This window comes from Mizuhopecten yessoensis, unplaced genomic scaffold (genome assembly GCF_002113885.1).
Source record: "Mizuhopecten yessoensis strain PY_sf001 unplaced genomic scaffold, ASM211388v2 scaffold3339, whole genome shotgun sequence".
Taxonomy (NCBI): domain Eukaryota; kingdom Metazoa; phylum Mollusca; class Bivalvia; order Pectinida; family Pectinidae; genus Mizuhopecten; species Mizuhopecten yessoensis.
The window spans coordinates 53,934-67,029 of NW_018404995.1; the positions used below are offsets into that span (position 1 = coordinate 53,934).

Consider the following 13,096-nt stretch of genomic DNA (forward strand, 5'->3'; position numbering starts at 1 on the left):
TATGTGCCAACTAGTAATAACAGTCACTTATTTATGTGTCAACCTTGGTTGTTTTATGAAATATATAACATCTCATGAAAATGTATAAGTAATGCTTTGTATATGTGCCTTTTGTTGAATATATTTATTATAATAATCATTCAGGGTGTCCGTGACGTCACATGTACAACTGACAATGACTATTCTTTATTTTGTACGGTTAACCCACGGAATTAGATTAGATCTAAGTCCGTGATAAATCTAACAAAAAGATAATTGTTACAGTAGAAAAAACTATATTCACTGGATAATCAGTTGGTATAAGGAATCAAGAGTTGGGCCACTTGCAGTCTCCAACTTTTCATCGCAAGATGTGGTAGTTTGTGTTGGGAGGGGAGCCCGAGGGGGGGGGGGGGCATAAGTCTGATAGGCCGGTAAAAAGAAGTCGTCAAGTGACCCAGCGACAGAGGCGGATCCAATTGGGGGTCACCAGCGCACGTGACACCTCTCTGCCCTAGACTTAAAAATAGTAGATATGCAAGTAACGGCAACCCTCAAGTGCACACTGTAACCGGTATGTGCACATATTCCGATCGTCACAAACTTGTGATTGTAGTTGTGTATTACACTGTCTTAGCTACACCCCTCCACCTCAAACAGTTTCGAACTCGGTGTTGAATTGTTGACAATAAATGATATCACACACAGCATCAATGATATGACCATATGATAGAGACGTTTGTACCTTTAGATCAGCGATCCGTAGTATTGGTGCTACAATTAAAAAAGGTTTAATCAAATACATTTGCAAGAATAACAATAACCATCACATTTTAATTAATGTTTTCAAATCAGGAAACTTTGGGGAAAAGTTATATCAATAAATGAATGTTATCACATTGAAAAAAATAATTAAATAAACATGCATTTATCAAATGTTTGAGTGCGTTCATCATGCATACAGCTTTATAATTGTTACGTCAAAAGCACACATACCTCTATCAGGGTCGGATGACCATACCCTGCCAAGTGGTGTGTTTTTTTACAGCTTTAGTATATATTTAAAGATTCAAGTTTTATTCCGATAATTTTTTTCTCACGCAAGATAGACATTAGGAGTTTATTTATTTACTAGGAACCAAACTAAAATATTTTTTTCGGAAGAAAATTTAATAAAATAAACAACCAAAATTAGGATAATATATCGATGATTAATTCCACTTGGGGATTTTACCTAAAAAATAAGGAGCAAAACACTTTAGATAGAGTCCTTTTGAAAAAGTACCATGGCCAAGACTGGTATCCAACTTCATTTTGTGCAACATGACATAGTAAGACCAAATGTGTGACAAATGAATCCGTGGAAACCGGAATGATGATCACACAATGAAAAAAATCAATCAGAGACGTATAACCCGTTGCATTTAGTATCTGGCTACCTACCACTGGACATTTTAGCACTATTTTTTTCAACTAAGACAGGAAAGGTTATTTCCCTTACAATGTCGGTGAAAACTGAATTGCCTCCCTCCCTTACAATGTCTAATGAGCTGAGATTGGTTTTAGAATTATGAGGTACGAAGTAAAACAAAAACTTACGCCGAGCCTTAATTACATTATATTGTCAATATTCCTCGGCGGTTGCATATTTATCTTTTTTTTTTACCCCATGTGAAAATGACGCCTGCCCTTAAAATAGGCTGACAAATAACCCACCCTATGAATATTGGCGCTAACGCAGCCGTAGTCCCAATTGAAGCAAAACATGTACATGTACAGTGCGTCCCGCATTCATAGCGAACACTTGAATTTCTTGAATGTAACATGGGATATTAAACAATTTCTTTTAACCAATGAAAATGCATGTCTTTTTCTTCGTAAACTTACCGCACTCTTTCTATTATCCTTCGGGGATGTTCGGTAACAACAGCTAGACTTTCAATGTGACGGTCCGACATCTGATTTGTCTACTAAACCAATTAATTAATTCAGGGTTACGTTTAAGTGAAAACCTATAGGTCGTTGAATTTATAAGAAAAGAATATACCTGCTGCAACCAATGGAGGAACCCCTGCATAATTGGGGATTTGCTCTACAGTGTCCTGTATTGCAAACATTTTCTTTCTTTTCCTATGTTGTTGAGTGGAATACTTTGCAGTATATGCCTTGGGCATGGTGTATATTGTTTTACTGAGGAAGCAATCTAAAGATCCATTAGATCGGCGCCACATAGTCCGAATTATTCTGACGTTTTATCAACTTTTTTCATATCGGTCTGTCGTCGATTAACGTCAGAACTCCTGCTCTCTATAATATGCGGGAAATATGCGACCCGCGCCCGGAGCGCACTTCAAACTGATATTTTAGAAACAACTCGTCACTTTCGCACACATGTTTTATTCGATAAAACGTTAGAATAATCCGGACTACGCGCCACATAGCAAGCTTAGGGGGCAAATAACGTTAACATGCATACATGGTGACACTTCCTTATATGACCATGAACTAAAAGTATGAGAAGCACACCATTCCCGACTTGAAAGTAAATTATTTAGTAACTGATGTCTTGTTTTCCAATGGTCTCTGAACTACAGAAAACACCCGAGTTCTTCAGAGATGGTGCAGTCTTCGTGGCACCGGAACCAACTCTGAGCATAACGAACGTAAGCTCTTTTTTCTTGTTCGGGAGTAAACACAGAAGTATTGAAACACATTTAACAAGCATACCTCAAAACGAACCGATAAATTGTCCCATTTATCCCAAAGTCTGACGATCATATTCATTTGGATATCATAAGCATTTTAATGAAGGGGAGGTTTATATTTGCAGATGCATCCAACCAGTTTTGAATGAAGCCAGTATGAACAATATGCCATGATCAATCATCAATGACATCAAATTCAGCTGATAGATACAATAACCCTAGAACTGCTGAACATCGTTGTCCAATCCTCAGGTTGCGGCTATATGGTGTACCATCAGAACAGTTTATGCTAGGTAGACAGAATGTAGGTTTTAGTGAATGAAAATATACTCAAATATGATTAATTTCAAAAAGTTAAGCTGGAGACTTTGCAATGGTATTTACAGGTTCTAGCACTTTCCCCATTCGAACCCACAATTAAATCGGTGACCCTATGTAGCAGTTTTAGGTATCCACCAAATACGTCCTTTTTTTGTCTGGAGTTATAGTCCCACTCGTGTGTATGTGTTACTTCATCTTTCCCATCGATACTGTTCACTGTCTTTCTTTTGCTCATCAATTTCCTCTGTATCTCCTGGGGTATTGGGTCTCAGAATTGCAATCTTTATGTGACGGCGCTGTTTGTCATGTGCTGTATTCATCCGACAGCTCAACAAACACATTTGTTGACAGAAAGATGGAAAGCGAATCTATGTCGTTGACCAGACTTTGCAGTTTGCAGAAAAGTTTACAGACAGATTGTTTATGGAGTCCTTATTTTGGGTCTAAAACGGAAGGAGTACTCTAAAGGTGACATCAAGTGCAGTGAATGGATATGATAAGTCCCATTTACACACTGTTGACCCAATCCATGATATGCATGTAGTTCGCTCCCAAAAGCTAAGCTTCTAGTTTGTTTTAACATCAACATCCTCTTGAGGGTAAGAATAACGCCACCTCCTCATCAAAATGAGGGTGAATACAATTTCAATAAAAAATCGCAACAATTTTTTATTCACCTGTTTAATATATAAAATAAATTGTATTTGTCCGATTATCAGGACTTAAAACGTTTTGAAATTGATGTACATAATGTACATGTACATGTATATAGTTTTTCTATATAATGAATCAAACTGTTGTCCTAGATCAAGTTCAGCTCCTTCAGACACTTAAGCACTCTAGATTGCAGTTTAATGTTAAGGTTAGCTTACTCAAAGACTTAAATTGCTCCCCTTAAACATTTTGTTCTCTAGTATTAAAACCAAGTTACATGTAAACTCCCTCAGTAACTTCTGTATGGCTGAGTCAAAGACCAAGGTCCTTTCCGTCTAGTCCTATTATAACTAGGTGAGTCAAAGACCAAGGTCCTTTCTGTCTAGTACCATTATAACTAGCTGAGTCAAAGACCAAGGTCCTTTCTGTCTAGTACTATTATAACTAGCTGAGTCAAAGACCAAGGTCCTTTCCGTCTAGTACTATTATAACTAGCTGAGCATTAGACTGGTTCCTCTATGAACTCTGCTCTGTAGGGCGAAGTAGGATGTCGTGGACCTGTAACACACAGCAGTAATATCATTACCAATATACACACACAAGTGAGCTAACTATATACACACACTAGTGAGCTAACTATATATACACACTAGTGAGCTAACAATATACACACACCAGTGAGCTAACTATATACACACACTAGTGAGCTAACTATATACATACACAAGTGAGCTAACTATATACACACCCCAGTGAGCTAACTATATACACCCACTAGTGAGCTAACTATATACATACACAAGTGGGCTAACTATATACACACACAAGTGAGCCAACTATATACACACCAGTGATCTAACTATATACCCCACTAGTGAGCTAACTATATATACTCACTAGTGAGCTAACAATATACTCACACCAGTGAGCTAACTATATACACATACAAGTGAGCTAACTATATACACATACAAGGGAGCTAACTATATACACACACAAGTGAGCTAACTATATACACACACAAGTGAGCCAACTATATACACACCAGTGATCTAACTATATACACCACTAGTGAGCTGACTATATACACACACTAGTGAGCTAATTATATACACAAACCAGTGATCTAACTATATACACACACTAGTGAGCTAACTAAATACACAAACCAGTGATCTAACTATATACACACACTAGTGAGCTAACTATATACTCACACTAGTGAGCTGACTATATACACACACTAGTGAGCTAATTATATACACAAACCAGTGATCTAACTATATACACACACTAGTGAGCTAACTAAATACACAAACCAGTGATCTAACTATATACACACACTAGTGAGCTAACTAAATACACAAACCAGTGATCTAACTATATACACACACTAGTGAGCTGACTATATACACACAGTAGTGAGCTAACTATATACACACACTAGTGAGCTAACTATATACTCACACTAGTGAACTAACTATATACACACACTAGTGAGCTAACTATACACACACACTAGTGAGCTAACTATATAGACACACTAGTGAGCTAACTATATACACACACTAGTGAGCTGACTATATACACACACTAGTGAGCTAACTATATACACACACTAGTGAGCTAACTATACACACACACTAGTGAGCTAACTATATACACACACAAGTGAGCTAACTTGTGAGAGGTTATTTTCCTTTACTTGAAACTATAAATGTAAGCCAAAAGCCAGCTTAAATACCTCTTACCCATTCATATGTATGTGTACCTTCCCTCAAAACTATCATGGAAACCTAATCTTTGACATGTACAATACAAAATTTATGAGGGTAAATAACCTACAAAGAATCTCGGCACTAGATATGTAACTAGGGTGGTCTCCCTTACACTGTCCAAACGTGAGAAACTCTATACAACATATTTTCCTGGCAAGTATATATACCTGAACATGACCTGGAGTTCCTATTGCGTATATAATGGAATCTACCACATCATCAGCTTCCAGGGTCTGAAACATATTAGCAAATGTAGGTGAAATTTTATCACAGATATGTCGATGAAAGACATTTTCTGTATCATAATTGCAAACTTTAGGAGTGTAGTATGATTTTTTTGTACTAGGGCACTTGAAGATGTCTCCTTACCTTGTAGGCAGTACATATTTGGTCTCCCTTGTTCACGTCCTTGAACATCCTACCTTGGAACTCAGTGTAAACCATCCCTGGACTGATGCCCTGGATGAGAAGGAATAGATAATATCAATACAGGAGAGGAAAATACAACAGGGTCAGACTGGGACCTCAAAACTCTACCCTAACTCTCTAACCGACAGAGGTCAGACTGTCCTTCAAACTCTGCCTGAACTCTCTAACCAACAGGGGTCAGACCGAGACCTCCAGACTCTACCCGATCTCTCTAACCAACAGAGGTCAGACCGAGACCTCCAGACTCTACCTGAACTCTCTAACCAACAGAGGTCAGACTGTCCTCCAAACTCTACATGAACTCTCTAACCGACAGAGGTCAGACCCGAGACCTCCAGACTCTACCCAAACTCTCTAATGACAGAGGTCAGACCGAGACCTCCAGACTCTACCCGAACTCTCTAACCAACAAAAGGTCAGACTGGGACCTCTTAACTCTACCCAAACTACAAGAGCTATCTGGTCACCGATAGTCAAACTTATGAAGCACATGTGACTTTTTTAGTTATCCTGCCTATGAAGATGCAATGCGACAGCTATACTAGGATTATATATCTGTTTTGAATGTATTACAACAAGAAGTGCATGTTACCAGAAATCATGCTTTGAAATACAGGGGGAAAAAACTTCAACTTAGCTTTTCTTACATATCTAATATCTGGTATCCTGAACAATTTTCCTGAATTGAAGTTATCATGTGACAGTAGAGTGGTATATAATAGGCTAGTGCACATGATGACCTTATTAAGGGACAAACATCAATGGATATATCTGAAATACATCATGTGATATCTGACATACATCATGTGATATCTGAAATACGTTAAGTGATATCAGACAAACATCATGTGATACCTGACATACGTCAAGTGATATCTGACATACATCATGTGATATCAGACATACATCATGTGATGTCTGATATACATCATGTGATACCTGACATACATCATGTGATACCTGACATACATCATGTGATATCAGACATACATCATGTGATATCAGACATACATCATGTGATGTCTGACATACATCATGTGATACCTGACATACATCAAGTGATGTCTGACATACATCATGTGATACCTGACATACATCATGTGATATCAGACATACATCATGTGATATCAGACATACATCATGTGATGTCTGACATACATCAAGTGATACCTGACATACATCATGTTATGTCAGACATACATCATGTGATATCAGACATACATGTGACAGTGGTACCTACTGTGACCCTGATGTGAGACCTGAGGTCATTGAGTTCCTGTCTCAGACACTCAGTTAAGGCTGTGACCATGAACTTGGTGGCAGAGTAGAAATGTCCGGGACTGCTGTTGATAATTCGATGACCAGACATACTGCCAGAAAAACAAAGTAGCAGCAAACATTTAAGTACATTACATTACCTTATTACCTTAAAATATTCACGTCACATCCAACATTGGTTCTGATGACAAATTCATTTCATACACTACAAAATGTATTCTAAACTGTAACTTTGACCCATATGCATCCTTATTTATGATTTATTCTCCATTAAAAAAAATGTTATTGCTTATCTGTGTTTTTGCCATTTCAAACTAACCAGCATCCATTTATGTTACAAAGAAAAACCATCACAGTGTAACTACCTGTTGAGAAGAATAAGGTGGCCGTCATCTACCCCTTTCTCTCGCATCTGTTTGACAGCCTCTCTGGAACATATTGCCAGACCAAGCACATTCACCTGATAAATAGAAAAAAACGTACCTTAAATATTACAAAAACATTCCCTTTTTTATTGCTAATATTAGATTAACATTTTGGTGGATAAATATTTCAAGTCTTTAACATTTATTCACAAAGCATTAAATACCACATCAAACCATTTTATCCATAACTGTTGCCTTCCCATGTTACGAAGACTAAATTTGTTTAGCTTTGTCACATAACTCTTTGAGTTATACTATCAGCCAGTGACACCTATGTCATGTGACACAGACTAAGGTCACGTGTCATGTGATGGCAGTCAGGGTGACCTACAACAGACCAGGAAACGTTAAGCTAGCCCAGTCAAACTTTCTCTCTTTGCCACTAAAACTCAGGTTTAGCAGAGTTAATCTTGCCCTCCATATTTTATTAAGTGTATAATGATGTATCTATTTGCTGTAATGATAATTTCACATTCATTACAAAGGGCAAAAAGGTGAAAGTTGAACTGCAGTGAAAACCTCCTGGTATACAGTATATGTCATGTGACATGGAGTGAGGTACCTACATCCAACATCTCCCTCCATTGTTGTGTGTCCCCTGTCAGTATTGGGGAGTCGTGTGCAAGGCCAGCATTGCTGACACAGATGTCAACACCTCCAAAGTCAGCCTTGACCTTGGTGAACATGGCCAGCACCTCTTCTTCCTTAGTGACATCACACTTGATGGCCGTCAGAGTGCCCTTCTCACTCTTCAACTCGAGGGCTAGTTCCTGAGCATATATAAAATCAACATTTACATTCAGGAACTGAGGGAAAGGGATTAAATACAAAGAATGCAAGAAAATGTAATACTTATTAACTACATTACCGTAACTGAGTGGATTCTATATACTGCACATGGATGTGAAGGACTTTTCTTTGTTATTCAGTACTGTCATGTACGTAGCCTGTAGCCTATTAGCTATATGATAAATAGTTTATTACAAATGTATTTTGCTAGTATTGGTTCTATACTAGGTATCCCACTATGGGGATCCCTATGTTCCTACAAACCACATGCTTCTATCACCAGACAAAAAACTTTTGATGAAGTGACCATGTGTAAAAGGAGAGAAGCTGATAAGTAGTGTGTCTCAAATGGAGCTCAAACCAGAGTCACTAAAAGTAGTATAATTTGCAATCCACTGCTTTACAAGTCCAGGAAAGCAAAGCAAAAAGGCAACCATTCTTACATGTAAAATCAAAGCCTGTCACACTTCTTCTTTGTGGCTCTAACCACAAGTACTAGCCTGGTCTGTCAATACACTTAAAAAACTTCTCTGTTTGTACCAACGCCAGGCTCTAACCACGGGTACTAGCCTGGTCTGTCAATACACTTATAATACTTCTCTGTTTGTACCAACGCCAGGCTCTAACCACGGGTACTAGCCTGGTCTGTCAATACACTTATAATACTTCTCTGTTTGTACCAACGCCAGGCTCTAACCACGGGTACTAGCCTGGTCTGTCAATACACTTATAATACTTCTCTGTTTGTACCAACGCCAGGCTCTAACCACGGGTACTAGCCTGGTCTGTCAATACACTTATAATACTTCTCTGTTTGTACCAACGCCAGGCTCTAACCACGGGTACTAGCCTGGTCTGTCAATACACTTATAATACTTCTCTGTTTGTACCAACGCCAGGCTCTAACCACGGGTACTAGCCTGGTCTGTCAATACACTTATAATACTTCTCTGTTTGTACCAACGCCAGGCTCTAACCACGGGTACTAGCCTGGTCTGTCAATACACTTATAATACTTCTCTGTTTGTACCAACGCCAGGCTCTAACCACGGGTACTAGCCTGGTCTGTCAATACACTTATAATACTTCTCTGTTTGTACCAACGCCAGGCTCTAACCACGGGTACTAGCCTGGTCTGTCAATACACTTATAATACTTCTCTGTTTGTACCAACGCCAGGCTCTAACCACGGGTACTAGCCTGGTCTGTCAATACACTTATAATACTTCTCTGTTTGTACCAACGCCAGGCTCTAACCACGGGTACTAGCCTGGTCTGTCAATACACTTATAATACTTCTCTGTTTGTACCAACGCCAGGCTCTAACCACGGGTACTAGCCTGGTCTGTCAATACACTTATAATACTTCTCTGTTTGTACCAACGCCAGGCTCTAACCACGGGTACTAGCCTGGTCTGTCAATACACTTATAATACTTCTCTGTTTGTACCAACGCCAGGCTCTAACCACGGGTACTAGCCTGGTCTGTCAATACACTTATAATACTTCTCTGTTTGTACCAACGCCAGGCTCTAACCACGGGTACTAGCCTGGTCTGTCAATACACTTATAATACTTCTCTGTTTGTACCAACGCCAGGCTCTAACCACGGGTACTAGCCTGGTCTGTCAATACACTTATAATACTTCTCTGTTTGTACCAACGCCAGGCTCTAACCACGGGTACTAGCCTGGTCTGTCAATACACTTATAATACTTCTCTGTTTGTACCAACGCCAGGCTCTAACCACGGGTACTAGCCTGGTCTGTCAATACACTTATAATACTTCTCTGTTTGTACCAACGCCAGGCTCTAACCACGGGTACTAGCCTGGTCTGTCAATACACTTATAATACTTCTCTGTTTGTACCAACGCCAGGCTCTAACCACGGGTACTAGCCTGGTCTGTCAATACACTTATAATACTTCTCTGTTTGTACCAACGCCAGGCTCTAACCACGGGTACTAGCCTGGTCTGTCAATACACTTATAATACTTCTCTGTTTGTACCAACGCCAGGCTCTAACCACGGGTACTAGCCTGGTCTGTCAATACACTTATAATACTTCTCTGTTTGTACCAACGCCAGGCTCTAACCACGGGTACTAGCCTGGTCTGTCAATACACTTATAATACTTCTCTGTTTGTACCAACGCCAGGCTCTAACCACGGGTACTAGCCTGGTCTGTCAATACACTTATAATACTTCTCTGTTTGTACCAACGCCAGGCTCTAACCACGGGTACTAGCCTGGTCTGTCAATACACTTATAATACTTCTCTGTTTGTACCAACGCCAGGCTCTAACCACGGGTACTAGCCTGGTCTGTCAATACACTTATAATACTTCTCTGTTTGTACCAACGCCAGGCTCTAACCACGGGTACTAGCCTGGTCTGTCAATACACTTATAATACTTCTCTGTTTGTACCAATGCCAGGCTCTTACCACAGGTACTAGCCTTGTCTGTCAATACACTTATAATACAATTGTATACTTTAGGTGTGTTGTTAGACCTGTGCTCTAACTCTGGTCCCTAACACCACAGATATAGGGCCACAGACGCCCTCTGTAGGCTAACCAGAATAAAAGTATGATGTACTTCTGCCAAGGATCAAACCACCAGCCTCTAGCTTCCCCAGCCCCCACACTTTGCCACTGCTTAAGAGTATTCACCAGCACAGAAGTAGAAGGCGATCATGACTTTATGCAAACGTTAATTTAGCTATCTCACATGTATGTTTTAAAGTAGAGTGTATTAAAATGCTTCATCTGGGCACATGTTTGCGCAGGAGATTTGTTTTAGGCTTGTCATTTTTCCTAAATATCAATAAAGGTGTGAAAATCATGTATCAAGAAATAGTTCACAGCCTCGAATGCTACAAATAATAAAACAATAACCACACAGATGTACTAAAGCAGTATCCAAGTTAAGTCCCCATTGCCAAAAATGTTATCAAATGCTGCAAAAGTACTGACATGTTTTTACATTGGAGATGTAACAACTTCTCATGAAGCTAACAATGCTGATTGCACAAAACCAGATCCTCTACAGCAGTGGTGTAGCATACATGCTCAAGCATACACTAAACAATTTCAATCATATATACATATATTTATGAATTTCTTTTTTAATTAACCGTCTGTATCAATCGTAAACAAGAGTTCCCCGAGACGGTACATGATACGCCCGTCAGATGAAGAATGAGCAGTTTGCCACAAAGGGCCATAAGTGCATAAATTTTATCAAGCTTGTCCGAGCTTACATGGCAATGAACCTTCCTACCAAGTTTGAAATTAATCCATTAAAAAGTACTCAAGTTTTTGAGTGGAAACTGTTTCGGCAATTCTACAAAGGGCCATAACTCCGTAAATAACCGGCAAATAGTTTTGGTTATTGTAAGCTTTCATAGAAATAAACTTTAAGTTATTGAGCAGAAACCGTTACGTCAATTCTATAAAGGGCCCCTTAAAAACAGGCGGATAATGGTTATCAAACTTGTACAAGCTTTCATAGAAATGAACCTTCCTACGAAGTTTGAAATGAATCTATTCAAAATTACTGAAGTTATTGAGCAGAAACTGTTTCGGCAATTCTGGAAAAGGCCATAACTCCGTAAATAACCAGCAAATAATTTTGGTTATATAATTGTCCGAGCTTTCATAGCAATGAACCATCCTATGAAGTTTGAAATGAATCCATTCAAAATTACTCAAGTTATTGAGCGGAAACTGTTTCGGCAATTCTAGAAAAGGCCATAACTCCGTAATTAACCAGCGAATAATTTCGGTTATCCCAAGCTTTCATAGAAATGAACCCTCTTACAAAGTTTGAAATGAATCTATTCAAAATTACTGAAGTTATTGAGCGGAAACTGTTTCTGCAATTCTACAAAGGGCCATAACTCCGTAAATAACCAGCGAATATTTTTGGTGATCGAACTTGTCTGAGCTTTTATAGCAATGAACCATCCTATGAAGTTTGAAATTAATACATTCAAAATCACTGAAGCTATTGAGCGGAAACTGTTTCGGCAATTCTTCAAAGGGCCATAACTGTGTAAATAATCAGCAAATAATTTTGGTTATCGAACTTGTCCTAACTTTCATAGCAATGAACCATCCGATGAAGTTTGAAATGAATCCATTCAGAATCACTCAAGTTATTGAGCAGAGCCCACCCACCCGCGTGAAAACATAATACGTACTGTCTACCGACGGGATTATAAAAAGGAAAGAATAAAAAAAATCTTCTTGAAAATTTTAGTCCGATATATGTAGAATTCTAAATCAAAATCTAGTTTGTGAAGTACAAAATTTAATATTATTCATATAAAAATTCGTGTTTAACTTGGTAATAATCAGACTAAAAGGATTTCACAGATTTCGAGAGATTGCTTCTAGGGCCTAGTTTAGTAGTAGAATTTTTTTCAAGCTCTATAGAAGGGTATTCACGCCATTGTACTTTCTAACATTTTTGTAAGAGTTGTTTCCCTTCGACAATGTACATGTACACACTAGGTACAACATATATTTTTTAAATATTCTTAAACGTACCTGGATCTTCTGTACATTTCGTGCACAGCCAATCACTAACATTCCATGCTGGACTAGTCTCCTGGCCAGAGCAGCCCCTATTCCTACTGAAGCACCCGTAATAAGAGCTACACGCCCTGTCCAACGCTCCATTATTACACCGGTGTATAGTCGATCTCTGAACTTTGTAGCGCGTGACCTTG

The 13,096-nt window shown here is 38.8% G+C and overlaps 1 protein-coding gene across 1 annotated transcript; it reads right to left on the reverse strand.

The window, feature by feature from the left end:
* Positions 1-3,992: 3,992 nt before the first annotated feature.
* LOC110447365 (dehydrogenase/reductase SDR family member 11-like) lies at positions 3,993-13,096 on the reverse strand. Its single transcript, XM_021492993.1, has 7 exons — positions 12,915-13,096; positions 8,136-8,339; positions 7,510-7,604; positions 7,107-7,236; positions 5,807-5,896; positions 5,605-5,670; positions 3,993-4,217 (listed from the first exon to the last, which is right to left on the reverse strand). Exons 1-7 carry the CDS (start codon positions 13,044-13,046, stop codon positions 4,176-4,178), a joined length of 759 nt encoding a protein of 252 aa, XP_021348668.1. The 5' UTR covers positions 13,047-13,096; the 3' UTR covers positions 3,993-4,175.

Bases quoted from the DNA above. Each gene is read 5' to 3' on its own strand.
- LOC110447365 (XM_021492993.1), bottom strand. From the start codon at position 13,046: ATGGAGCGTTGGACAGGGCGTGTAGCTCTTATTACGGGTGCTTCAGTA. The intron at 7,237-7,509 runs GTAGTTACACTG...TTTTTCTGGCAG, and splicing joins CACCTTATTCTTCTCAACAG to TATGTCTGGTCATCGAATTA. The intron at 4,218-5,604 runs GTATATATACTT...TGTGTGTTACAG, and splicing joins GAACTCCAGGTCATGTTCAG to GTCCACGACATCCTACTTCG.